Source organism: Anomalospiza imberbis, chromosome 3, assembly GCF_031753505.1.
Source record: "Anomalospiza imberbis isolate Cuckoo-Finch-1a 21T00152 chromosome 3, ASM3175350v1, whole genome shotgun sequence".
Classification (NCBI taxonomy): domain Eukaryota; kingdom Metazoa; phylum Chordata; class Aves; order Passeriformes; family Viduidae; genus Anomalospiza; species Anomalospiza imberbis.
In genome coordinates, this window is record NC_089683.1 from 79004200 (window position 1) to 79030446 (window position 26247).

General features: G+C 42.7%; 2 protein-coding genes across 2 annotated transcripts in view; one reads left to right on the top strand and one right to left on the bottom strand.

The window, feature by feature from the left end:
• RMDN2 (regulator of microtubule dynamics 2) overlaps positions 1-24526 on the top strand; it is a 144855-nt gene extending 120329 nt beyond the window's left edge. Inside the window, exon 11 of the mRNA XM_068185311.1 lies at positions 21352-24526. Within this exon, the coding sequence (XP_068041412.1) occupies positions 21352-21441 (90 nt within the window). The 3' untranslated portion in view covers positions 21442-24526. The remainder of the gene's footprint in view (positions 1-21351) is intronic.
• Positions 23795-26115, bottom strand: NANP (N-acetylneuraminic acid phosphatase). Its single transcript, XM_068185316.1, has 2 exons — positions 25922-26115; positions 23795-25733 (listed from the first exon to the last, which is right to left on the bottom strand). The coding sequence occupies exons 1-2, from the start codon at positions 26009-26011 to the stop codon at positions 25038-25040; spliced, it is 786 nt and encodes a 261-aa protein (XP_068041417.1). The 5' UTR covers positions 26012-26115; the 3' UTR covers positions 23795-25037.
• Positions 26116-26247: the final 132 nt, after the last annotated feature.

Consider the following 26247-nt stretch of genomic DNA (forward strand, 5'->3'; position numbering starts at 1 on the left):
CAAATGATATGGAAGAAACAGAGAAATCTGGCTGAGTGAAGACACAATTGCAGATGGCACAAAAATCACAGGAATAGGAATTAACAGCTAAGGAAGGCCAGAGGGAAAAAAGCAAACTCTGGCTCCTTTGTTGTGATAGGAGCAACCAAGTAGTGACAAAGCCTGGGCCAAGGGGTCTGTATCAGTTCTGTGGGTGCTCAGAAGGCTGTACCAAAGGGTGTCCATGTCAAGGATGTCTTGTCCAAAGGGACATATTTGGGGGCCACAGAATGCTGAGCACCCTAGCACAGGAGTGTGGGAGGGGAGAGGAGGGCAGAGCCATGACAGATCCCCTTGCCATCAGTGCCTACCACTGGGCTGGGGCCAATGGCAAAGAGCTGGGAGAGAGCAGTGATTTGGGTGAGGGGAGGCTGATGGGCACAGTACATTTAACTAATTGCAGAGAAAGGGAAGAAAGAATTCAATCAGAGTCTGAGTGTGTATGTCAGGGGGAGGGGAGGATACCTGAAACTGTGGGGCTCTTTAATAACAGATAAAGGCAGGGCAAGACATAGTTTCTCAAAGTTGAAACCTGCCATATTTAACACTGGGCACAATTAGCTGCCAAAATGGGAGGAGTCGAGAAACTCTCCAGCACTCGGAGTCACCACGCCAAAGCTGGATGTATCTGCCAGGAAAAGACCATTGCTCAAGCACAGATGGGAATCAAAGATGTCAACAGCTGAACAAGAGTTCACAGGTCATCCTGTTCCAGAAAGCCAGCTGTACCATCACCTGCTCTCTGCAGCTCTTCTGTTTGGATTTGTGATGGGCATTTGAAACCAGGATCAAGTCTGTTGGTCACTGGTTGTTGCAACACTGTTTGCAGCTGCAAGTTGTTGTTGTCATCATCATGACAATCATCATCATTGTCCCTATTCCTGATACCACTGTTATTCGTACTAACATAGATCAAGATCACTTAGTACTGAGGGCAGTAGGGACACTGTGTAGCAACTAAAGCAACAGCGCGCTTCTTGACCAAATAAAAGTTCTGTGCCTGTTAATTAACAAATGCATAATAGAAATTGCCTATCAGTCTTCCCTGCCCCTACCCCTCTTCTCTTTTTTAATGAAATCCTTACGGATCTTATGGATTACAATAGTTTACTATCAAAAAAAAAAATCTATCTCAGAAAAGTAACTACTTTATTTGTCTGTTTTACTGAATAGTGGGAAACCTAATCTCTGCTGCCCAACTGGGTGTGTTTGGCTGTTCCTCAAACTAAAACAAGACTCGGAAGATTAAAGTGGAGCTTGGCTCAAGATCAGGTGAATCAGCACATTTATAATCCCACAAAATGGCCTGCAGGATGGCCTTCTTTTCTGTAATTACACAGGGATTTTATGTGTACAGGCAAAGGAAGTAATTTGATTTATCTGTTCTAATTAAATATATGATGTGAGGAAACAGTGATATGTCTGTTTAAGACATGCTTTAGGTTCTTTTGGTGAGAAAGTGAATGTGACTGTAAGTACTGTGCTTTAATGTGACTGTAACTTTCCTATTAATGCTCACACTCTTAAATGTCATTTATGTAAGAAATTGTAATGGCAGGTTTGGACTGGCATTTGGAATGAAATTTCATGCAAAGAACTGTACTCAGAATGCATGCATTTCCAACTTTTTATATTACATGAGCTGATTTTCCAGTCCCTTGCAAGTCACTTGGGGTAAATCCTCCAATCTATGGAAATGAAATAAAATCCAGTTACTGCAGAACCAACACCAATGAAGATATTTCAGAAAATTAATTCCTACAAACTGTAGTGGAAGCCAAGTATGACCCACATGCCATGGTCTCTTTTAACTGGGAAACAGCCATGTTTCCTTAGGAGGAGTATTTGAACACTGACATTCAGTATTTTTTTCTTATCTATTGGTGAATGCCTGATCACAAGTGTCCTGCCTTTGGTTTCAAGAGGCAAGGTCAGCCCCGAGCTCTAACAAGACAGTGTTAATAAGAAGAAGTAAAGAAGAGGAGGCTTGTAGTGAGTGAAAGGAAAGGATTCATGAAGTCAAATTTTCAAATGCTGCTTAAAAATCTAACATGAAAGTGAATCAGGTTCTCCCATTGTGCCTGTCTTATCTAGGGCCAAGACAAGCTGGAGTATTGTTTGGGGAGAGTCATTAAAACATAGTGTCAGTGTTTTAAGACCACTAAGGATGTGCTGTCTTAACAAAACACTTTGTGTTTTGCAGATCCTTTCACATATTTCTGTGTGTGACATTTTGAAAAGGACTGGGATTCCTAAAACCTGCTCAGTCAGTGAAGAGGACAAGGGCTCTAGAGGTAAAAATGGTTTTGTGCTCTAGGTGCCTGTTTGCTGTAAGCTGGAACTATCATTTAATTATTGTCATTGGTTTGTAGTGGTGTGAGTTTTGCAGGACTTGATGTTCCAGCTGTTTAGGAATGAGAAATTATGCTGTAAATTGGACAACAGTTGTGATGGGGTTTTTTTTTTGTTTTTTGGGGGTTTGGTTTTTTGTTTTGTTTTGGGATTTGTTTTGGTTTTATTGGGTTTTTTGGTGTTTTTTGTTGTTGTTTGTTTTTTGTTTGTTTTTGTTTTGTTGGTTTTTTTTTTGTTTTGTTATTATTTTTAGTTTTTGGGTTTTTTTCCTGAGGATTAGAGCTAGGCTTTAAGGAAGGAAATAGAATCTGAGCAAGTTTTGGTCCTGCTGACTGGTGTCATGCCCAGGGAGACATACCTGGCTAACAGCTTATCCTGGGAACTTAAAATGAACATAAAAGAGAAAGGGTATTACCTGTACCATCCAGGAAGGCTTTGGCAACATTAGCCTGGAAAGCTACCAAGGGAAAATGATATTTCTGGAAGAAATTAATGACTTACTCAACTCCTTAAGCTGGTGGTACTAATGAGTCAGAGAGCAGGCCATCTTGGTTATGTAGTTGAAAGCTTTCTGCTGACTGTGAGCAATGTGTTTGCCAGGGCAGAGCCCATCCAAAACTTGCCAGTAAGCCAGGAAAAGGGTGAGGCAAGTACATCTGCTTCTGACTTTCAGGAATGGAGTGCACATGCTGCCAGGGTGAAATACCCATGAAGGTGTCTCTGGCTGTAGGTTTGCTCCCCAGTGCTGTTTGAGAGGAGCCCCAACTCTTGCCTTTGTACCTCTGCTTCCCAAGGATAACAGCAAAGGCTCCCATCTTCAGTTTCACCCTGTACCCCAGAGTGGCTGACATACAATTCATCCTCCACTGCCATGAAACCCCTTGTTCTCTGGAAAGTGACTGTGACTGCCCTAGAGTCTCTTGTCCAGGTTGTTGATAAAGGTATTAAACCAGACTGGGCCAAACACTGAGCCCTGGGGAGCACCACTTGTGACCTGCCACTGTTGTGGTGCGTTTGGGGGGGCCCCCAAGGCTGTGAGTTCGCTGGTAGCAGCAGGCAGGCAAGGAGACTCCACACGGCTTCTGAGGGTGCTCATTAGATGAGGGTTTATTGGGGGTCCTACCCCCGGGAGGCAGCATGGTTTCTGAGGGAGAGAGGGGGAAGGGGAGGTAAAGGGGAGGGGGAGAGAGGGGCTGAACAAGCACCAGCCAGGAGAGCCGGTGAAGAGAGAGAACCGTCCCCCCGGCACACTTAACAGGGAGATTCAAAGTGGGCGCAGAATAGATTGGGCCAATGGGCTTACAGACACAGGATACTGCAGGGGAGGATCCCAGGCTTGGAACAAGCCATACATTTTCAAGGGGTGAGACAGAGCATACCATTTAACTAAAATATAACACCACATGCCACCAGCTGGATGTTACTACATTCCCCATCACTCTCCGGGACCAGCCATCCAGGCAGTTTTTCACTCAGCAAAGGGTGCTGGATGCACTCCAGGCCATGAACAACCAGTTTCTTCAGCAGAATGTTGTGGGACACAGTGTCAAACACTTTACTAAAGTCCATGTAAATACATCCACATGAATCTTTCCTTCACCCACTAGGTGAGTCATCCTGAAATAAGAGGAGACCAAGTTGGTCAGGAAGGACTTGCCTTTCATAAATCCATTCTGGTTGGGCCTGATCCCCTGGTTGTCTTGTGCATGCAGTCAAGTTGTTCTGCTCCATAACCCTCCCAGGCACTGAGGTCAGACTGACACACAGACTTGTAGTTCCCCAGATCCTCCTTATGACCCTTCTTGTTGATGGGCTAAATTCCAGTCAACTGGGAACTCGCTGGTAAGACAAAACTGCTGGTGGATGATAGAAAGTGGCTTGGTGAGCAGCTCTGTCCTCCTTAAGTACCCTTGGGTGGATCCCATCTCCGATCCTGTAGGCTTTTTCATTTCTGAGTGCTGTAGCAGGCCACTGACCATTTCCCCTTGAGTTATGGGGGATTTAATTCTGCTCCCCATCACCGTTTTCCAGTTTAAGGGACTGGGTTCCCTTTGGACAACTGGGTAATCCTCACTATTAACAACTAAGGCAAAGAAGGCATTAAGTACCTCAGCTCTTTTCTCATCCTTTGTCACTGTTTTTCCTCCCTCCCCCCCATCCAGCAAAGGATGGAAATTCTCTTCAGCCCTTCTTTTATTGCTGGTGTATTTAAACATGTTTTATTGTCTTTTATAGCAGTAGCCAGATTAAATTCTACTTCATCTTTGGTCCTTCATATTTTCTTCCTGCATAATCTGCCAACATCCTTGTAGTCCTCCCGAGTTGCCTGCCCCTTCTTCCACAAGGCACAAATTTTCTTTTTTTCCCTGAGTTCTAGCCAAATCTAGAGTCCTATTCTGACTACTGACATGGTTTTAACCTCAACATTTTGCTTAATCCCTACATCGCTTTGCTCCCACATGAGAAACTTGCCCTTTTTTGCTTCAAACTTTGCTGCCTCACACAATGACACACAAAAAGTGAGCTGTCTCTGTCAACTGGATGCCTACCTTTTAACTGAAGAGAGCCAGAAGATGTGGCAGGAGGTGGCCTGTCAGGACATAAAAGGGTGCAAGAAGAAAGGCACCAGCTGCCATTGGATAAGCAGGTGTTTTACACCTGCTGTGAGAACCTCTGAGGTGCTGCGATGTGAACTGCAGGCCATGAAACACCTTGCAAAAGAGCAGTGCTGGGGATTGCAGATCACCTCTGTGTATTGAGCAAAACTTGTTGAAAACACAGATTTTTCTCACATCTTCATGCTAGTGATACAGAGTCCAGGGCACAGTCTTGTACACCAGCTCTGAAATCCAAACGTGGAAAATTGCTTTCTCATTCCCTCAGCACAGGACATAGGGATTTCCCACACAGCCAAGTGAGAATGAGCTGTAATGGAAAGGCTGCTGGGGACTTTGTAGCTCAGGAGGCTCCCTTGTTTCCTCCTCTCCCCGGTCTCTGCTGTGTTCACTGACACCAGCGAGGTGCTACTCATTCTGCCCTGATAGCTGCTCTGGATCAGTCACTTGCTTTCCTGGGCATCCCTCGGACACCGTGGTGTTCCCTCCCCAGTGTCTGTGGCTGTGTGACCCAAACAGGGCACAGCTCAATGGCACTCATGCATGCTACTATGGGCAGTGCCTGTTCCTGGCTACTGGCTGCTTCCTCCTCTCTCTTCCAGCCTCTCTGGACCTGTCCTGCTAGGTCTGTAAAACATCCTGTTCAATCACTTTCAGCTAGTTTTGACCTACCTTGCCATATATACATACTCAAATCTGCTGACCTACAGCTTCTGATAAGACTCACGTGACATACCAAATACCCTCCTGAAATCCTTACTTGTTGTACAAAACCTCTTCACTCCATCCAGTATAATCCTATTCCCCAGATTACTGCTCCAGTGCTGGCCTCTGCCGACAGTGATAAAACATATGGACTGCTTCATTAACTCACTGTGTGCACACAGACAATGTGCTAGGGAGACTCAGGGCATTGCTGCTACTGCTGCAGCCTCCTGCTTTTAATTACAATTCCTAAATCCAAAACACTCCTTCCAATATTTATTCTTCTTGCATCTGACATCTGACAGAAGGCCTTCTCATATCACCTGTAGGCTGCAGGTTGGCCATACCTGTGGTTTTAGTTTTTCTCTGTCTTGCAATGCTTCCTTTTTTTACTTCCATCATGTTAAGCAGAAGAGGCAGGAAATCTTAAAATGTGGCAAATCAGGGTTTGTCATCCTCAGGAACTTTGGTCAGTTCAGTTGGATCTCTGTTGTGTCTTGGGAGCATGAGCACAGTGTTTAAGCATGGCTGGGGGCAAGCTGGTATTCACAAACCTGGAATTTTCATTGCCCCACGGGACCCATAGAGAAGGATAAAGTGAGTAAAATTACAGGTACACATTTTATCCCCAAACTTATAATATTGAACAATGACACTGTGAACTGCATGATCATTCATCAGTGATCAGAAACAAGCATGGCAGAAAAATGGTCCATCACTACTGTTCCCTACCAGGGACTGTGGGGCTTGTGACTCCTTAGAAGATTTCTCCTATGCCTAATTTTAAGTTTCACCCAGTGGCATGGTCCATTTGTGAAAAGAATGTCTTGAAGAAAAAGACCATTGCGAGCACCCAGTGGTCTTTCAAAGACAAAGTGCTTTAAGAAAACACAGCTGTGATGTAGGAAGCCATAATAATAAATTACGTTTAATTGTGGAATCTGTCCATATATATAGGTTATGTCTGTCTATACATACATATATATAGAGAGATGGATATATCCACACCTTGCACACTTTACTCTTTCAGTTTTCTTGTTCAGCTAAGGTTCTATTTCAGAAATTTTCCACCTTTTGCTTAACCTTCCTCTTTCATTATATTATAATAAGCATTTGTTGCTGCCTGATGGCATCTAGTTCAAATACCTAGCAAGATCAAACTCAGGAGAAAATGGATGGGAGCTACAAGGCCCTCTATAAAATAGCCTACACCTTTCATGGACTGGAATGGGTGTTTGTCAGTAATGAGGCACTGTAATTAAATTAAATAAGCCTTGGCAATACCTCTGCCATATCTGCCTATACAATGCTCCCCTAAGCAGCAAAACTCCCACGGGAAATTAAATACAGTGCATGTGCATTAGCCAGCCTTATTGTTTGGGTGTTCCTGCAGCTAAGAAACCCTCACTACTGTCTCCTGAACAAAGGGAGGGAAAGTTTTGGGCTTCTCTGAAATTTGGGTGCAGTTCAAGAGCAGACACCACCTGGGTCACTCTGATATGCCTGTCCTGGGGTGCAGGTGACCACGACAGGCAAGGAGGTGGAGGAGACTCCTTGGCTTTTCTCCTTCATTGGCTCCCCTGCCGTGGGCTCTTTCCCCTGCAGCACATCTAAACATGGGTATAATGTGGATGAAACAATAGTAATAATACCAATCATCATCATCATCAAAACACTGAAAAATCATGCTGCTTTCCTAGGATGAAAAGGTTCAAACATAAGTTTGTCCTTTTCTCAGGAGATTACTCAGTCTAACTCCTCAAGTGGCCATGGGGGTCCTTCATTATCCATTGAAGTGGTGGTGAGCTTTCCTATTATTGGGAAAGTCATGAGAGCCTGAGGAGAGCAAAGAGCATTCTGATGATAATGCTGTCATGACAACTTATCTCTTTGTCAAAATAGGTGTTTTGGGGGAACTCAGTGCTTCTCAAGGATTTTTTTTTCTTATTAAAGGCCCCTGCCACCCTACAAAAATGTTGTGGGGTGAAAGAGAGGAACTATTTTGTCAGCATACTTTTACCTAAAAGCACTACCACTTTCTATATCCTTCTGAATTATCTGCAATCCATACTGTAGGAATTACTCACTTGTTTTTGTTGCCTTAATGTAGTTTTTCTTAAATTACATGCTTATTAGACTGGAGAAAAAAGACTATAAACATGTGAATTAATGGTTACTAAATTCCCTCTCGAGATAGGAAAAATGAAAGCACAGTTGCCTTCACAATGAATGTGAAGTGTTGGTTTGACATCTCTTACTTTTTAAAAATAATTTTGTCAAACTCAGCTTCAGAGTTTTCTTTGGAAACCAAATTTTCCAACTGTTTTCCAGATGTTATCAGTATTCTCAAATATTTTCCAAACTGTTAGACTTGAGATTGCATTTTTTATAAACAAGGAGTTAAAAAAATTGCTTGTATCTAAAAGTGATGTAACACTTCAATTATTTTTAAGATGAAAACTATCAAACTGTTTTCTACTATTAAATATGATGGTAAGGGTGACAACATAGCATTGTACTCCAGTGTAATTAAGTTCTTTCCATTTTCCCATGAAACTTAGCTGCTTCAAAGTATACTGTAAGAAAATGCTAACTTGTTCAAGCCTTGTAAATTGCTTCCGAGTGTAATAACTTCTGCATTACCCTCATTTTCATGTAATTAGCTTTTTTAGAAATTTTTGGTGGATTTTTAAAAATAGAACAAAAAAAAAAAAACAAGAGAAAGAACTAGGAATAGGTAGTTCAGTAAGAGAATCTCAATTAAATTGTAAGACAAAATAAAAAAATAAGAATAATTGTAAAAGAATCAAGAGCCTTTCATATGAAAGAAAAGTAGAGATAACTATATTGCTTGAGGTTTGAAGAAGGTGCATGCAAGGTGAAACACTACAGATACATGCAGACAAGTATGGTTTAGACATCAGTTCAGCATCTTTTCCTAAAAGAATAATGACATAAAGGTATTTTAAAATTTCATTTGATCACGACTTTCACAGAGCATACGTACACAAAACATGAAAATGAATGTCAGTTTGGTAGAGAACTCTAAGAATAGAATTGACAGACAGAATTAGTAAAATCCAAAATCAAATCAGGTACTTACCTAAGAAAAGTAAATATTCCAGAGAGCTGAAATAGTCTATCTGTGTGCAAGGGGTCTGTGTCCTCTCCCTTTGCTGCGTTCACAACTGAGCGCTCCGCAGTGTGGCAGGAGCTGCTGAGCGTGCCTCCTTCCTTGTCCCCTACAACACCTGGTGCTGACAGCTGTCGGGAAAGGGGAGTGGACTTGGTACACTGTTCTTCTGATTTGCAGTGGTAGTTCCTGCAGTGACATTGCAGAAGTCAGAAAACACCCGAATATCAGTTGTGTAGAGAGAAAGAGAGCAAGAGAGGAAGAAAGAGAGAAAAGAGGAAAGAGAGGAAATATAGGAGAGAGAAAGAGATTAAAATAAAGAGAGAAGGCGAGAGAGAAATAGAGAAAGGGGAGAGAGAGACAAAAAGAGAGGAAGGGAAGGGAAGGGAAGGGAAGGGAAGGGAAGGGAAGGGAAGGGAAGGGAAGGGAAGGGAAGGGAAGGGAAGGGAAGGGAAGGGAAGGGAAGGGAAGGGAAGGGAAGGGAAGGGAAGGGAAGGGAAGGGATAAGGAATGAAGAGAGATAAAAGGAGAAAGAGAAAAAGAACCAGAAGAGAAATCTGTGCCATGGAAGCTTGTTCAGATGCTCAGCTGATGTACATCAGCAGAGCTTCTTCCCTGTCTTATGTGGGCCTACTCCAGCTGACACAAACTCAGATCTTACCTGTGATATTTACACTTCCTAATCAAGTCAAAGTTTAATACGGCAGGGAAGTATTAAACTTTCAGTTACTTTGGAGGAATTGGGAGTCCTGTAAAACTACATGCCATCTTGGGACATAACACTTGGGCCACCTTCCTCATGGTGTGGGGTGAGTGACATAGGAAGGGGTGTGCTCTGTTCAGCCTGGTGAGAGCTGAGATGGAAGGTTGTCTTTTAGGAGCTACTAATTAATATAGTTAGCTAACTAATATGCACTGTTGCTGGTTTTCAGAGAAAAAGTTTTGGGCTTTGTCACCATTGGAACGAGTTGTTTTTCCTAGACTGAATCCCAGCAGCAAATTAAAACATAGGCAATGTAGGCACTTAGGTGATCTGAGCCCCAGAATAAAATAAGAGCTACTTCACCTGTGACCTGGGCTATGGATGGGTGATACTGCTAGCCCCTGACAGTGGTGCTGGTGAAGTCTCTGGACACACTAAGTTTGCTAAATGAAACTCCTCAGTTGTTCATTAGTGAAACTTCTTTCACTGCAATTACCTGTATTCAATATTGCAGTAGGATTTTTGTCCTACCTGCTGTTTTTTTAAAGTAATGAATAGTGTCTTGGCTTCAATGCCAATGGGTTATATAAAGGAGTGTGCGGAGCTGCTGGGGAAATCCCAAATACAGGCAAAATAATTTGAGATTCATTTGTGGTTGAACAGGCAAAGGCAAAAATATTGTTAATCATATCTGATTATAATTTTCTTTAAAAAACAGATTAGGTTTTCATGACCCATGGCATTAATTTTAAATAGATATCCTTATTAAAAAGATCTCTCTTTGTGGGTAGTTGTGTTTAGCTGAGTTAGAGGATACATTATCAACATGCTGTGAGAGAATAAGTAATTTAGGTTAAAATCTCAAAATAAGAGATTTGCTTGCATCTGAGATAAGGAAATTATTTTCCTGTTTTAGCAGAAGAATATACCCATCAGAATAAGGCATCCTATCACCATTAGGGCAGTTCATCACTTTGAAGTCTTCTTTTATAAATCAGTGAATTTTTCCTTTTGCAATTTAGAAAGTTTATTTAGAACTCTTGCTCCTTTGAGTAGGAACTCTATCTCCTTAGCACCAGGTATAATTTAATGTGCACATATCTTCATTTTTTTTTCTCGTGTATAAAACAGAAATGCCTGTCAGCTGTTGAAAACAATTGTCTTTGCTGCTATGCTGTCATGGCACACTGGTTTCATTTAATATTTATCCAGTCCTTTTCATACACATTGCAGCTCTTTTATTTGTTACTCACTGAAGCTCATCCTGATTATATTAACAGCACATTAAATTTCTGCCCAGCTATGGTTTCACAGTGCAAAGGGCAGCTCTCAGTGCAAACCTAGGCCCTGATGATCCCCAGCCCCAAGCTGGTGATTTGTGGAGTTCTTCTTTTGGCCTTTCCATGGCGATTCTGGCTGTCTAAATCCTCTTCCAAAACTGGGAGTCCCTAGCATAGGGAACATTTACCTTCAAAAGTATGCTGTATAATTTTAATTTAGTCATATAATCTGAAGACACTTTTTATTCAGTTTTAAAAGTTATATACACCAGTTAGAGATGGTGATAAACTCAATTAACTAGGCTGCTATAAACCTTATTTAAATCAAATTAAGTGCATTTCTGCAGCAGTTAGCATCTATTTCATTAACTGTGATTAAAAACTGCTTGGGAGTTAAATTGGTGTGACTTTGAATATAGATAAAGCCAGGGGAAGACAGAACTGGCAGCTGAGCCTGAACCAGACTAGAAAGTCTGGAGTTCTTCTTTGTACCCAGAACACCAGGGCTTTGTTTCTTTTAATTAAAACTGGGATCCTACAGAATGTAATGGATGTTGTTTAGAAAAGTTGCCTGCTTGTTTCTGATAATTGGATTTTTCTAGCCCAGATAAATATCCTGCTATGCCATTTCACTGAGTCCAAGAGGATTCCTCCAAATAATTAAAAAATGAGTGCTGAAGACTATAACCACCTCATTAAGATAAACTTACAGCAACATCTTGGGTTCAAATAAGGAGTTCTTTTCTTTTTTTTTTTTTTTCTGGAGAGAGGCCACAGTTTGTTTAGCTTGGCAGCAGCAACAAACTGATTTTCATGTATGCAAAAAAGCCATTACTGCTGAATCACTGTCTCTCAAGTAACACAAAATTGAACTAGTACACTTTTACAGGGGTCTGCAGAAACTAATTTTGAGGTGGTTACAGCAAACAAGTAATGAAAAATAAAACGTAGGTGAAAGTATAAATATTTCAACACAACTTCTGGCACGTAGTTTCACACCAAACAGAGGCTGATAAACACACCTGCCAATACTTGATGCTAGAAATAATACTCTGTTTATTAATCAAAAATATGTTACAGTTTTATTGTTTATGTGTAATAAGTAGAAATATATGTAGTAACACTTATTAAGCTAAATGATGGCTTGCTATATCAACTGAGCAGCTGATATTATAATGACAGATCTAATTTTTTGTTAGTCTGCATTTCTTAATGAAGAAAATATACAGAAAATTTCTGATACTATTTAGCTGTAAAATATATACAACCTAGGAAAGCCGTCTAGACAATCTAGGAAGAAGTTTTTGAAAAACTTCAGTGGAAAAGTATTTGTAGACACTGGAGGAAAACGGGAGGGTTAAAAAGGTCCATGTCAATGTTTTAAAAATAAATTGAAATGACCAGATCTGTAATAATGAACAGAGTCAGGGAGTCATCTGTATTTGGTGGCCAAGAAGGCCAGTGGAATCCTGGGATACATTAGGAAGAGCACTGCCAGCAGGTCAAGGGGGGTGAGCCTGCCCCTCTGCCCAGCCCTGGTGAGGCACATCTGGAGTGCTGAGTCCAGTCCTGGCCTCCTCAGGACAAGAGAGACATGGAGCCCCTGGAGTGGCTCCAGTGGAGGGTAACAGAGATGATTGAGGCACTGGAGCATCTCTCTAATGAGGAAAGGCTGAGGGAGCTGGGCCTGTTCAGCCTCAAGAAGAGGCACTGAGAGGGGAACTCATCAGTGTCTGTGAGTATCGGGAGGGAGGTGCCAGGAGGATGGAGCCAGGCTCTGCTCAGTGGTGTCCATTCTGTCAGTGGGCAGAAACTGGTGCACAGGAAGTTCCACCTGAACATGAGGAAGAACTTTACTGTGAGGGTGACTGAGCACTGGAACAGACTGACCAGAGAGTCTGTGGAGTCCCCTGCAGCAGCCAGAGGCCCTGCAAGGCCTCCCTGGTGGTTATCCACCTAAGACGAGAAATGCAGAGTCATGATGAGTGGACCAAAGCAGCCCCTCTTCCACATTCGGACCCTCGTTATCTCTCTGTAAGGCTATAGGTCGTATTCTCCTCAACCCTGGCCACTGGACAATTTCCAACACCCCGGTACTGTATATCAACCCCCATCGCTGCCCAGTTCAGTGGAAGAGCTGTCACTGGAACCCTTCGCAGGAGCTGCCAATAAAAACACTGCTCTGGAACTCCATACAGACTTCTCCCCTCTCAATCCCTGCGTCTGCCAAGGCACCTTTGCGAGCACAGAGCGAAATCACTAAGAGCTGAACTCACAGAGCTGAAATCACTCCAGAGTTGCTCACTAAGTTGCCTGTGGCTGGGAGCTAGCTGAGGGCCCCAGAAAGGCTGAGCCCGTCAGCCCTATGCTATCCGGGACACCTATGGCAGCGGCTGCCCGGGGAGCCGGACGGACCCCTGGGACCCCAGACCGCCATAGTCCCCCTGACTGGAGATATTTCAGAACTGTCTGGATGAAATCCTGTGCCATGTGCTCTGCGGTGCCCCTCTTTGAGCAGGGAGGCTGGACCAGATAAGCCACTCTGGTGCCTTCTAACCTGACCCATTCTGAAAGCTGTGTGTATGCTGTATTTATCACATGGGTGAGTCACTAAGGCTCTGCTTAAAACAGATACAAACCTAAGTTTAAATCTGAGAGCAGATGGGTAGTGCTTGTGCCTGTTGAAATCTTAAGAGTCTCACAGGGGCTTCCCTTGTTTTGTGAGAGCTGGTTTTCAACTGGTAGTTGTGCAGTGCACAGCTTTACTGAGAAATTCTTCCCAGTGAAAAGTTCACATCAAAAATTCTTAAGTCCAGTAGTATCACATTTTCAGAGGTGAATTGTTAGTGTGTACTTATAAAAATATATTATTTTAAAGCAGTATTTTTAAAATGTCTTATTTCTGGCTCAAATAATCAGCAGTACCTTGTTTACTACATAGGTAATCTGTCTGGACTCCTGTGAGGCTTTTGACATGGTCATCCATGACATCCTTATCTCTAAATTGGAGAGAGATGGGTTTGATGGGTGGATTGGTTCAGTGGATGAGGAATTTATTGGATTGTTGCATTCCAGGGCAATGGTCAATGGCTCAGTGAGCTGATGGAAATCAGTGACAAGCAGTGTTCCTCAGGGGTCTGTACTGGGACCAGCATTGTTTAATATCTTCATCAATGACATAGATAAGGAGATTGAGTGCACCCTCAGCAAGTTTGAAGATGACACCCTGAAAAATGGGATGCCATCCAGAGGACTATGGACAGGCTTGAAAAGTGGCGTAAGCTGTACCCAGACCATTCTGTTCAGCATATTCTTTTGGATGTTCTTTCCACTAATTAGTTTATCCTTTCTGAAACCATTTATACTTTGGAAATCACAATATGCTGTGGGAATTAATTCTGCATTTAAGAGGTACGATGTCCCTCTTCCTGAATTGATGTAATTCCCACTTGCCTTGCACTCATCTGCAGAGATCCTGGGTGTCAGTGCTCAGGATTTCTCTACTTTCTTCCAAGCAGTGTTCCAGCTAAAGCACTCACTATGCACTGTGTTTCTCTGCATGCCACACTGCCACATGCTGACAAGTACCTGCCAGCAGCTATGGGTTTTGTCCTGGGAAATTCCAGGTAAACATGATCCCTCAGTCTCGTGCAAGTAACAGCTGCTGCTTATGCTCAAAGGGAATCCCCACTGACTTTGATCTGTAAGAGAGGACATCACCCATCACCTACAGTGAGGTAAGACATTAACTAAAATGTTTGTCAAGGCCATGTAATAACAGTTACTTCACAAGCTGCAGGTCAGACTTTTTCACTGCTTTCCTTAGTTATACACACTTTACTCTTAACAAAGATCTTCTCTATGCACTCCACTGAAACCACAACTGGAGTCTGAGCCAAAATACAGCAAGTTAGCATGGGACAAATACCAGCTATATCTCTGGTATGACCTGTGGAAATCTGCAAGCATGTTGGATTTTTGCCTTTCCACCTTCTAAATTTGCTGTCCTCGGTGCAAGGAAAAGTACTGAAGTTTTAGGAGGTCTGCTTTTCATTGCACAATAAATAAATATTATTTGTTGAAACAAAAAAAAATATTTGCTGTGCTTACTTTAGGCATGATACACTGGCTACCCTTCTGTGCTTATTTTATGCTAGGCACTGGAGAAATGTGTAGTAAGACTGGTCATCCAAGGAAGCTTAACAAACATATCCTGAAAAGTGGGTGAGACAAGAGAGAGTAGCTGGATGGGCAGGAAAAACAAAAGGAGGACAACAAATACAGCATGAGGCACTGAATTTCTAGTTAGACATATTTCTAGTTAGTCATATTTCTTGTTAGTCAATTATGACCATTTATACTCACTATTCCAGACTTTAAGCATCAAACTTTTGATATTTCATATCATTCTGGCCCGATTAAGGCACAAAGATCCATTAAAATCATTGTATTGCCCGCAGCTGGTGTGTATCAAACAGGCAGTCACTTAGACAAGGTAGCATCCTGCCTCCTGAGCATCAGGGAGAGATCCTGGGGATTGTGTAAGAGCATTTTCTCTGTGCAAACATCTGATAATATTATTTAACATTGAAAAAGACCTCCTCTAATACTAGGTCTATTGAGAAAGTCCCAAAATGTTCCAAGTGCTTTTAGGACAAGATGCAGCCAGTGCAGAAAAGTGGGCTTTTGAGTATGTACTCTAATTCACAAGTACTTGTCAGAGGTGCTTTCCTGTGGAAATACTTCTGTTCAGCCATGCTTTTGGGTGTGAGAAGAATTGTTGAGTGCAAGTGAATATTTTGAGTCACTCCAAAGCACTGCTTATTCTCATTTTATGGATAGGCCCTGCCACCATGCTGCTGTGCTCGGCCTTGGAGAGCTGCAGGGGAGGCTTTGCCTCACGTTCAATGGCCAAGGCCATTAACCAGGACATATCAGGTTGTGAGCCATGTCCCAGCCCCAAGCTTGCTGTGTGTTAGCCAGTCATTGTTTTGCTGAGTCTTGTTTCCATCTCTGTTAAGACGGAGACAGCAGTATTTCTGTACCTCACAGTGGGAACACCCTTTATTCTCTCAGCATGTTCTCTTTGTCATCTTATAAATTCTGTCAGGACAAAACCTATGGATTCTTATACATTTCCCTGCTCTGGTTGACTGCAGCTGGTCCAGCCATGCTGCTGGAAGTCTGGCAGCCCTGGAGCTGCAGATGGCTCACCAGCTGGGCACCCATCCTGTCTACACAGCATGCATCTATAGGGAGCCAAGTCTGTTCTGTATAGAACCCACTACAGCATGTGGCACAGATTTCTGAAATGCAGACGCCCACTGCAGGTGTTGGTCAGTTTTTCTGTGCTCTCAGGGCCGGTGTGATGGCTGTGATGGGGCACTTGCGCTGGGCTGTCACAGGCTGTGGGCTGGATCTGCTGAGAAACTGGTCCCCAGCTGCCATCTGCTGAGCCTTGAGAAAACAGCAGAAATCCCTGCCCGTGCGCCAGGCTCCCTCAGGCGGGGACCTAAAGCCAGCACTGTGCCAAAATCCAAGCCAGCAGCCAGGGGCAGAAGCTAAATACTGTGTCACTGGGCATGTGAAGGGAAAATCAGCCCACTTCTTCAGGTGTCCAAACAGGAACAGGGGTGCTTACTCTAGAACCAGCCTGAATTGCTGGTCTGGGGGTGCAGACAAGAAGTTCACAGAGTAAGAAAAATACAATGCAGTAGAAGACAACAGCTTATATACTAATCCTTCACACAAAGTCATAGAAATACAGGGCTACTATGTTTATATTTATAGGAAGAAGAGCTCATCAGGAGGCTTTTGAAATCGTAAAGATGCTGCTGCAGCATTAGCTGCAGGAGAAAAACTACCTTTTCCCTTAAATAAATCAAATAACTTCATGATTTAAAGCAAATTCAGCTCAAGCACAAGTGCTTGAGAAAGTACTTTAGAAAGCTGGATTGGTTTGGCACCATGATGCTATAATAAACTTGTTGCTGATCCTGACCGTGATGCTCATTTTCAACTGACTCTTGTGTAGTTTGCAAAATACACTACAGATCCTCATACTTAAAATAAAAATAGTACTTATCCACCTATATCAAAACCTCTTCTAAGCAAGGCTATTTTGCCATATATGTTTACAATGCCCAGCAGAATGGGATCACATAATAATTTATGATGCCTGGAGAGTAGTGTGAATTGAAAAGAATACTGCTCTGACCTAATTTATGATACCAGGCATGTTTTATTTTTAAAATATTGCCTGGAGAAAACAAATAAACAAACAACCACTGCCAACAACAAAACAGCAAAAAACTATGGTTGTATCTACCTCTAACAAACCTCTAATGCCACCTGCTGGGGAAACACTGAAAGTGAGAATGAAGTCTCCAGCAGAGTACAAACTGTATTATCTTTGTTACTGATTTCTTTCAAATTTTTTATTGTATTAAAAAAAAGCTGAAAATATTTTAAGACAGTTAGATGAGTAACTCTGAATATAATCAGGAGGGTGTACTTTTAAATACCCAAATGAGAGGAGCTTCTTTTCAACTGTACTCCAAACACTGGCTACTTGTAATCAAGAAATGCTCCTATTATTTTCCCTCTCTTCACTCCTAAATTATCAATCAAAAAATCCTGAAATACATTTGAATTTTTTAATATGCAAAGAATAGCTTATTAGCATCTCTGTCTCCTTAAGGACATCACTTAACACTCAGCTATACAGAAAAAAAAAGAGCCATTTTCTTAAGTAAGCCCCATTATAGAGCAAGTACATACAACCTCAAATGCAGCACTGGTCCTTCTTAAGACAAAAGAGAAATAGGAAACAGTGGGGCCTATTTTTGAATATCCTTAAAACGTTTTATGCCAGCATGATCCTGCTGATACCTGACAAGCTGATCTCACATTCAGCGCACATCAGTTTCTGCCCGTTGCCTCCTGTCCTATTGCTTGGCACCACTGAGCAGAGCCTGGCTCCATCCTCCTGGCACCTCCCTCCCGATACTCACAGACACTGATGAGTTCCCCTCTCAGTGCCTCTTCTCGAGGCTGAACAGGCCCAGCTCCCTCAGCCTTTCCTCATTAGAGAGATGCTCCAGTGCCTCAATCATCTCTGTTGCCCTCCACTGGAGCCACTCCAGGGGCTCCATGTCTCTCTCGTCCTGAGGAGGCCAGGACTGGACTCAGCACTCCAGATGTGCCTCACCAGGGCTGGGCAGAGGGGCAGGCTCACCCCCCTTGACCTGCTGGCAGTGCTCTTCCTAATGTATCCCAGGATTCCACTGGCCTTCTTGGCCACAAGGACACACTGCTGGCTCATGGATGGCTTGTTGCTCACCAGGACCCCCAGGTCCCTGTCTGCAGAGCTGATTGTTCCCTAATGGTACTGGTGCCTGGGGTTATTCCTACCCAGGTGCAGGATTCTGCATCTCTCTTTGCAGAATTTCAGAAGGTTCCTTTCTGCCCATCTCTCCAGCCTGTCGAATCCTTCTGAAGGGCTTCAGAACCCTCTGGGGCATTGGCCACTCCTCCCAGCTTTGTGTGAACTTGCTCTGCCCCTTCATCCAACTCATGGATTAACAACTTAAAGCTCTGGAGGGCACCACTAGTGACAGGCCTCCAACTAGACCCTGTTCCACCAATCACAACTGTTTGGGATCTGCCATTGAGCCAGCTCTCAATCCATTTCATTGCCTACTCATCCTGTCCACACTTCCTGAGTTCGACTATGAGCATATTGTGAGAGACAGTGTCAAATAGAGAATCCAGGCCAATTACAGTTCTTCTTGGCAGAGTCTTTGAAAATCACTACACAGTATTTAAAATCATCTTGTTTCCTCATCATTCACTGGTAACAGAACTTAAGCTGCAGAGAATGATGTTAAGTCAACCTAAAAACTGCCCAGGCTTGTAAAATGTGGGAAATGCAAATCCTAAAGCCAAAGAGTTTTTTTTTTTTTTTTCTGTGTTTTGCCTATATCTCTTGCAATCTACTCCCCCTGCAAATCTGTACAAACACTGCTGCTCTACAGAAAAAACCAAATCATTTGTATGGAAAGTCATTTGTATTGACAGAGCACCATTAAACAGGGGTAAAGTTTTCAAAATAAAACAAATAGAAATTGTGAACTTGATAGATTTACCTCAGAGTAAAGTGTCTCTGAAGTAGTCCTGGTTTTCATTTTGAGATACAGCCTAGAAATACAGTGTAAAACTATAATTATACAGTAGTAAGATGAACCTCTGGCTGCAGCAGTAGCAGTGGCAGTTTTTTAAACAGACTATGTCACAAAGTATCAGAAGAAAGATAACAAATATATCAAAGTAGCTTAGACATCAAGTTGTTAGGCACTTTTAAAGTACTTTCAGATGAGAGGGATGGAAGCAGAAAAGTATTTTTACCCAGTTAATTTACTGAAAGGAAAATAAATAAGCTGTTTGTGTTGTTTATGCATTTTCTTCCTGAAAGGAAAAAAAGGACTTAGAACATTCAGGACCCTTCTCATTTAAAAGTCTGTAACAAAGCACAATGGAAGGCATCAACAGTTTGGAAAACAAAGGCTGTCAGTCCATCCACTGCAGACTTCCTGATAAATCCTAACCCCACTGCAATTTAACAGGCCACATCATTAACAGCAAAGACCACTCTACCAGCAGTACAAATGAAAACTGTTAAGCCCGACTTTATCAAACAGACAGACCTACAGCACATTAGTGAACAGATGAAAACAGCACAGTAACTTTGAGGATACTCATTGGCCTAATTAATGAGAAGAATAAAAGAGAAGAATTTACTGTGACTCTTAATACTCACGTAGCAGAAGAACTGCTAAAACACATATTTGCATAGTTGATGTGTTTTGACATGTAATGGTTTCAGTTCCAGTTGGACCTTTCTGTTACACTGAAAGGTCACTGCCTCAGGGAGTCTGTAGATGACTAAGAGATTTTGTTTGGAGGCGTTTTTTTTCTATTTTGTTTTTTCATCCAAACATTTTTAGTTTTTTTTTTTTAATGAAAAAATTTCCTAGTCTGTGTGATATGAATGGAAGTTCATTTGGAGAAAAGACCATTTAAAACATGTACATGCTTGCAGCACACAGTTGCTGTGAAGCTGATACTTAAAATGACCTTGCAACAGAAGATGGCTGTGTTCCAGTGGTTTTTATTGTGGTCCTCTGCTAACTTCATCCCAAATGCTAGATATTGTTGTGATTCAGAAAGATATAGAAATGCAGCTGACAAAACAGATGTTGAAGATGAATAAGCTGAGGAAGGAGAAGTGGAAAGCAGATGTCACTTGCAGATTATTTTACAGAAATGAGCATGCAAATCTTACTTAAATTTGTGAAGGTCCATTGACGTAAATGGCAATATTTTTCCTGTGTTAAATCAGACCCTATGAGACATTATCTTCTGGTCTTTGGTGAAGTGTTGACTTGAGAAACATGGCTTGCACTTGAAGAACTGAAGTTTCATATATTAGCACCATAGATTAATTTCATATTTTTTTAAGTACATTTTTTCCCTGGCATTTGAGAGCTGTTCAGCAGAAGGCTCTCATGCAACCTTGTTTCTAGCAGATGAAATAAAAGGTCAAAATATGATATAGGAGCAAGCAATGTGATTCTCTGTTCTAGGTCCCTAGCAACATAGGCAAAAAGTTGCAGTTTTAGCTTTAGGCACAGCTGACATCATCTCTGCATTGTTGTGTCTCTTGTATGTGCACAGTGCGATCTAGAAAGCTGGGTATAATGGAGACAATCCCACTGCAAGGCTGATGGCAAAAGCTGTGCACAAAAGAACAGTATATGCTATGTACAGCACAGATACATTGCCATTCTCTTTGTCATACTTCTCAACATGTCCAGATGATTTCCAGATGACGAGCTTTGTTAGTATAGAATTAAGGTAGGATTTTAAATTGTTTTTTAAAGGCCTCACAATAATCTGGCACATTTTAGAGCTGAAGCTGAAAAACAGATCACTACATATGTGAAGAGAAGAAATTGCTGTGATGGGCCAGACTACTTCAATTTAGTTCAAAGCCCTAACACTCGTGTCATGTAAGAGAAACTTCAGAAGAAAAGACAAACTGAATTGGTTGTGGTTAGCTGGGCCACAGCAAGTTGTCTGTTGTCTCTCTTTCAGGAAATATGAAAACCTTCAGCTGCAGGGAGTAGGAAAACCTTAACCTTAATGCAAACATTTTACCTCTTTGCATTAATTTAGTACTCTAATGAAAGGTGCTTATTTCCTGTATAAAACATTCAGGTCAGTTTCTAAGATCTCCATGTAAGACAAAGCCCTCATTTCTGAGGCTGTCACTGTCCAGCTTAATGCCTTACATACACAAAGCTTTCTCCACAAGAACAGAAAGGCTGTGCTGTGCAGGTGTGCGATGCTGCAGACAGCCTGCTGGCATGGCCAAGTGCCCGTGATAGAAGCTGAGCCCTCCTTTACTCTAAGTCATCTGCAGTGATCTAAAGTACCTTTCTACCTTTCCATCCATCTCCACAGGTCCTGAAGATGGACTACTTGTTCCATTACCCAACAGAAAACAGTAAGGGAGCAGCTTGCTTTTCAGCAGCCAAAACAGCCACCAAGTGAGCAACCTCCCACTCTCCCCCCCTCCTAAGTCACAGAGGTCAGTGTAGCAATAGCTCAGATATGGCTTTGTGCATCCATAACCTGCCAGAATGGTTTCAGTGGACTTGAGATTTCTGTATTTACTGATTTTCTCTACTTGCAGTCTGTTCTTATGCTGTTGCAGCAGCCAATGCCATGATGTCAGCACACGTAGGCTTATGTGAGCTGGCATTCTTGGCAAGTCAGGTTCAACTACCACTGAACTGCAGCTGACAATTCAACATACACAGTCTGGCCGTGAATCTTCATAAACACGTAATTATGTTCCAGGCTCTGTTTGAAATTACAGAAACTACACCTAGTCACCACATCTAAACATGAGGTCATGGATTTCAAATTCTAATTCTGTGCTATTTTAAAAAACAAACAGAACTCTTATCCTTTGCTGTATTTATCCACAGCAATTCAGAGTGTTCAAACATACATTTTATAAACAAAATACTTTTATTAGACTAGTACATGGGTTATTTTAAATCAAGTATTAGGATATAGTTGGTAGTAAATTATTGTTTTCAGTTCATTTCAATGAAGTCAAAGTTGCTGTAGATTAACCTCAGGCAGTAATATGTACCTGGAAAAAAAAGTTTTAAAAAATATAGATGGAATTTCCTTTACCTCTTTTTATTTTGCATGTTTTGGAAATACAGTTTAAACCACATAACTTACCTAGTAGAGCGTAACACTAAGCAAAACCAGAACTTAACGGGAACTGTTACTAGACTTTTTAATTGATTTGTTCCTGCTTGTGATGTGAAAATTATACCATCACTATATTTATGTTTCAAATTTACTAGATATAATTATTTTTCATTATCCTTTCTGCAACAGCTCTGTCCAAGAAAAACATCTTGAGTATTTAGAGATACTCCAGACACTTAATCCAGCTTATTGTGTAACTGTTTTAAGAATGGCCCTAGATAGAGAGAAAAGTCTTGTATTGCTCCTCCTTGTCTTATAGAAGCATCATGACAGTGTTTCCCTCTCAGGACACCAGTAGCCACATTCAGCCTGGTACAGAACTCAGAAATGGAAAAATATACTCGGGTGTGGCCCCTACAGACCACACTGTCACCTGAGTGTGCAGTTACTGTGGTTTTTCAGAGTCAGAGATGAAAAGAAATGGCTGGCCATGTGCAAAACAAAGAGCAGTCTCTTCTAAAACAAGAGACCCTTTATACAATAAGCAGGCTCAACATGTCACTTCAGAACGATGCAGTGGCAAGAGACTATGAGCCTCAGATTAAAAAATGGTAACCTGGTGTAATATATATCTATATATTTATGTAACTATATCTCCTTCAAGCCCACAGACAGACTTGTGAGTTATTATTATTTGTTATTTTAAATATCAGCTGTATCAGAAACCTCATTCTGACCTAAGTTCTGCTACTCTGCTGCTGTGCAAACAAGGCAGAGTCAGTTACCCTGTAGCTCCTTTGGGATGCTGTTGTAAGCAAAGTTGTTGCTTTTGTATTAGATTGTATGGTTAGATTATCTTGGGGATCCCTCTAATCTTTTGGATACATTTCTATTTTTAACAGTATCTCTGACAGGCTCAGTGATCTTCATTATTCTTGTCTGAATCATTGGTTCTAAGAAACGTTATTAGCAATGCTTTGCTTATCAGCTAAACCAGTGACTGCTTCCATGCTCCTCAAATGCAAACAAAAATCTTAACTTAGGCCTCTTCCTTGAGAAGGTGTGACAAGTCAGTGCCACTGGTTCACATTACTGTACTATTGTAATTGGATTGTTTTCAGTATATGCCCATTTCCTCACAGGAACAGGCGGGGTCTTTCTCTGTACTCTTCCTTGACCTGATGTCTCAACAGTCTTGGCCAGGTAAGACAAGGAATGTGGACTGCTTTACGTTTCCTAATGGACAGTTGGGAAAGGGGTTCCAAATTCAGTGAGTATTTCTTTTCTTTTTTTCCCCCCTCCTCAATGTAGGAGCAACATATTTTGATCTAACCTAAACTTCGTGTCGAATAATTTAACCCAAACCAGTAACAGCCTCCTCTAAACTAACTCTGTCATCCTATGCAAGACTTAACTGCATTAACTTACATTCCTTCGTTTAATTTGACATGAATGCTTTTTGTATATAGAATTTCTTCTACACACCTATTTCATAGTAGGTTTCTGTACTTCTAATTGCTGCCCACATGCCAGACACTCTTCTGCCAGTAGCCTAATACCCCTGTTCTCAAAAGATCTGTCATGAATTAGTCTAAAATATAATATCTGACTTTTCATATATGGTCTTATACTCATCCTGGTGAATGTATAGCAAATAGGGTTGAAAACCACAGACTTGCCAATGAGTGCTTACATTTCCATTTAATATGAGAATACTTTCCCATTATGTAGTAAGAATATGAGGCACAGAAAAAAATAATTGATGTAATGATCTGGGAAAGAGAAACCTTACTGTTTTAGAGAGTCATCTCCTACATGTAGTGGAAATATCACATATACCTTATAAAGTTGTATACAGTACTGTAATACATAGGACATAATTTTCCAGTTTCCTGGAAGAGAGTAATGAGAGCCATTTACAGACAATTAGCTTGTATTTTCTCCAGAATAAATCACATGAATTACACATGCAAACTGGAGTAAGGAGGGATTATATAGCAGTGCCATTACAACAGTCAAAAAAGCCACTGAATCTACAGTTGAATCTGAGTAGTCATACACCTGAGCAAGAACAAAAATATTTTATCCAAAATGTCTGATCAAAATTCACTGATAAAATCAGACAGAACAATGATATTAGCTTCTGAAGAGTCTTACAGTACAGTAACACTATTGAAAATATCCCTGCTTTATCCATTTCAACAAAAAATCATAATCTGAATTACAAGTATACTGCGTGTCTGCATAAGCACCAAGATAATATAAAGTAGAAGCTTATTCATCAAGTCCCTCTGATAAATGGTCCCCGATAAAAAAGCGAATTTTTGATGTACGTTTAAGTACTTTTGGCAAGTGATACAAATTCCATAAAAGAAAAACCACTGCAAAATCTGAAAAAAATCTAAAACTTGTAAAAATGATCAAAGCATTTCTAATGCTCTGAGAAACAATGAAATTCACTCCTGTTCCTGAGACAACCTGTAGATCAGTTGTGAAGATTTACCAGATTGTACCACACTCTTTCTCACCTTCTCTTACACACTGCACACAAGGTCAAAACTGAAGCTTCTGCTAATCTTACAAGTCAGCAAAGCATGTGAAAGCTCAGAACATTCACATTTTCTTTTCCACTATAAAAACAAGAGACTGGCAACTTAGGTCAGAGACAGACAGACTTCTGCCACAGTCTGTCAAAAAAATTCCCAGACAGAGGCAGTTGCTTTAAATTAGCTTCACTTGCATCATTTAAATCAATATAACTCTGTGTTTCTGTCCTGTTTTCACTGACAACTGTGCTCTTATTAATCCCTCTGCTGTTTAAAAGAGACCATAGATGAGTTCAGACTCCTAGGGTCAGACTTTTTAAAAGACAATCTGTCACCTAACAGCTCAGCAGGTCTCTGCATGCTGCACCACCATCAATGTGCTTCCTTGCTACTAGCCATATGGTCAGTTTCTAACTTAGCATTAATGTTGTGCTCCATCTTCTGTAAAACTGCTGGAAGATCCAGTACAGAAGAAATAATATAATGAGGTACGGGGGAGGTATCTACTGGGGCAGTCATCGCTTTGTTTATCCAGACCGTTGCTTTCAAGCCAGCATTCAGGCCTCCTTGAATATCTGTATCTAGAGAGTCACCGACCATCACACACTCTGCGGGCGGCACCCCCAGGAGATCGCAACAGTAATGAAATATGGATGGCGCCGGTTTCTCCTCTTTCTGCTCTCCCCCCACAACGATGGCATCGAAGTAGGGCTGGCAGGCGCACGCCTCGATCTTCTCCCTCTGCGTCTGCCGGTCGCCGTTGGTGAGGAGCAGCAGGCGGAGGCCTTTCCGCAGCTCGGTGAGCATGGCCCGCGTGTCCTCGGCCAGCGTCAGGTGCTGCAGCCGCGTCGTCTTCCACAGGTAATAGCACTCGGCCGCCAGGTCGCGGTTCGCCTCCCCTCCGATGGTCTCCTGGATCGCCTCCTCCCAGTGCGAAATCCGCAGGTCCGTGATGCACATCTTGGCGGGATCGTGGCACTCCTTGAGGAGCTTGGCCTGGACCTTATCGCAGACGGCGCGGGCCTCTCCCTCCCCGTAGTGGTGCTTGGACTGCAGGGCGCTTATCACCTGCAAGGGACGCGGGGCCGCGCGTCAGGGCGCTGCGGGGCCGCGCGGCGCGCTCCCGGGAGCGGCGCCCGGCCGCGTGTCAGCAGGGAAGGGAATGGGACACGCGCGGCACCGCCGCCGCCGCCGCCGCCGGGCCGGGGGCCGCGGGGGCCGCGGGCCCCGCGTCGGAAGGGGGACAAGGGCAGTACCTCCTCGATGGCGCGCCGCCCCGCCGCCGCCGTGTCGATCAGCGTGTTATCCAGGTCGAAGAACACCGCCTTGACGCCGTGCAGCCCCATGGCGCCGCCTCCCGCGAGAGCCGCCCCGCTCGGACGGCGGAGGGCAGCGCCCCTGACCGCCGGCAGAGCCGCCCGTGCCCGGCGCAGCGCGAAGGGTCCGCCCGGCACCGCCCCAGGCCCGCCCCTCACGTCAGGCCCGCGGGGCGGGGCCCGCGCGGGAACCGCGCTGCCCGGAGCGCGCTGGGCGGCGGGCGGAGCTCGGCGCTCCCGGGTGCCCCTCCTGCTCCCCAGAAAAG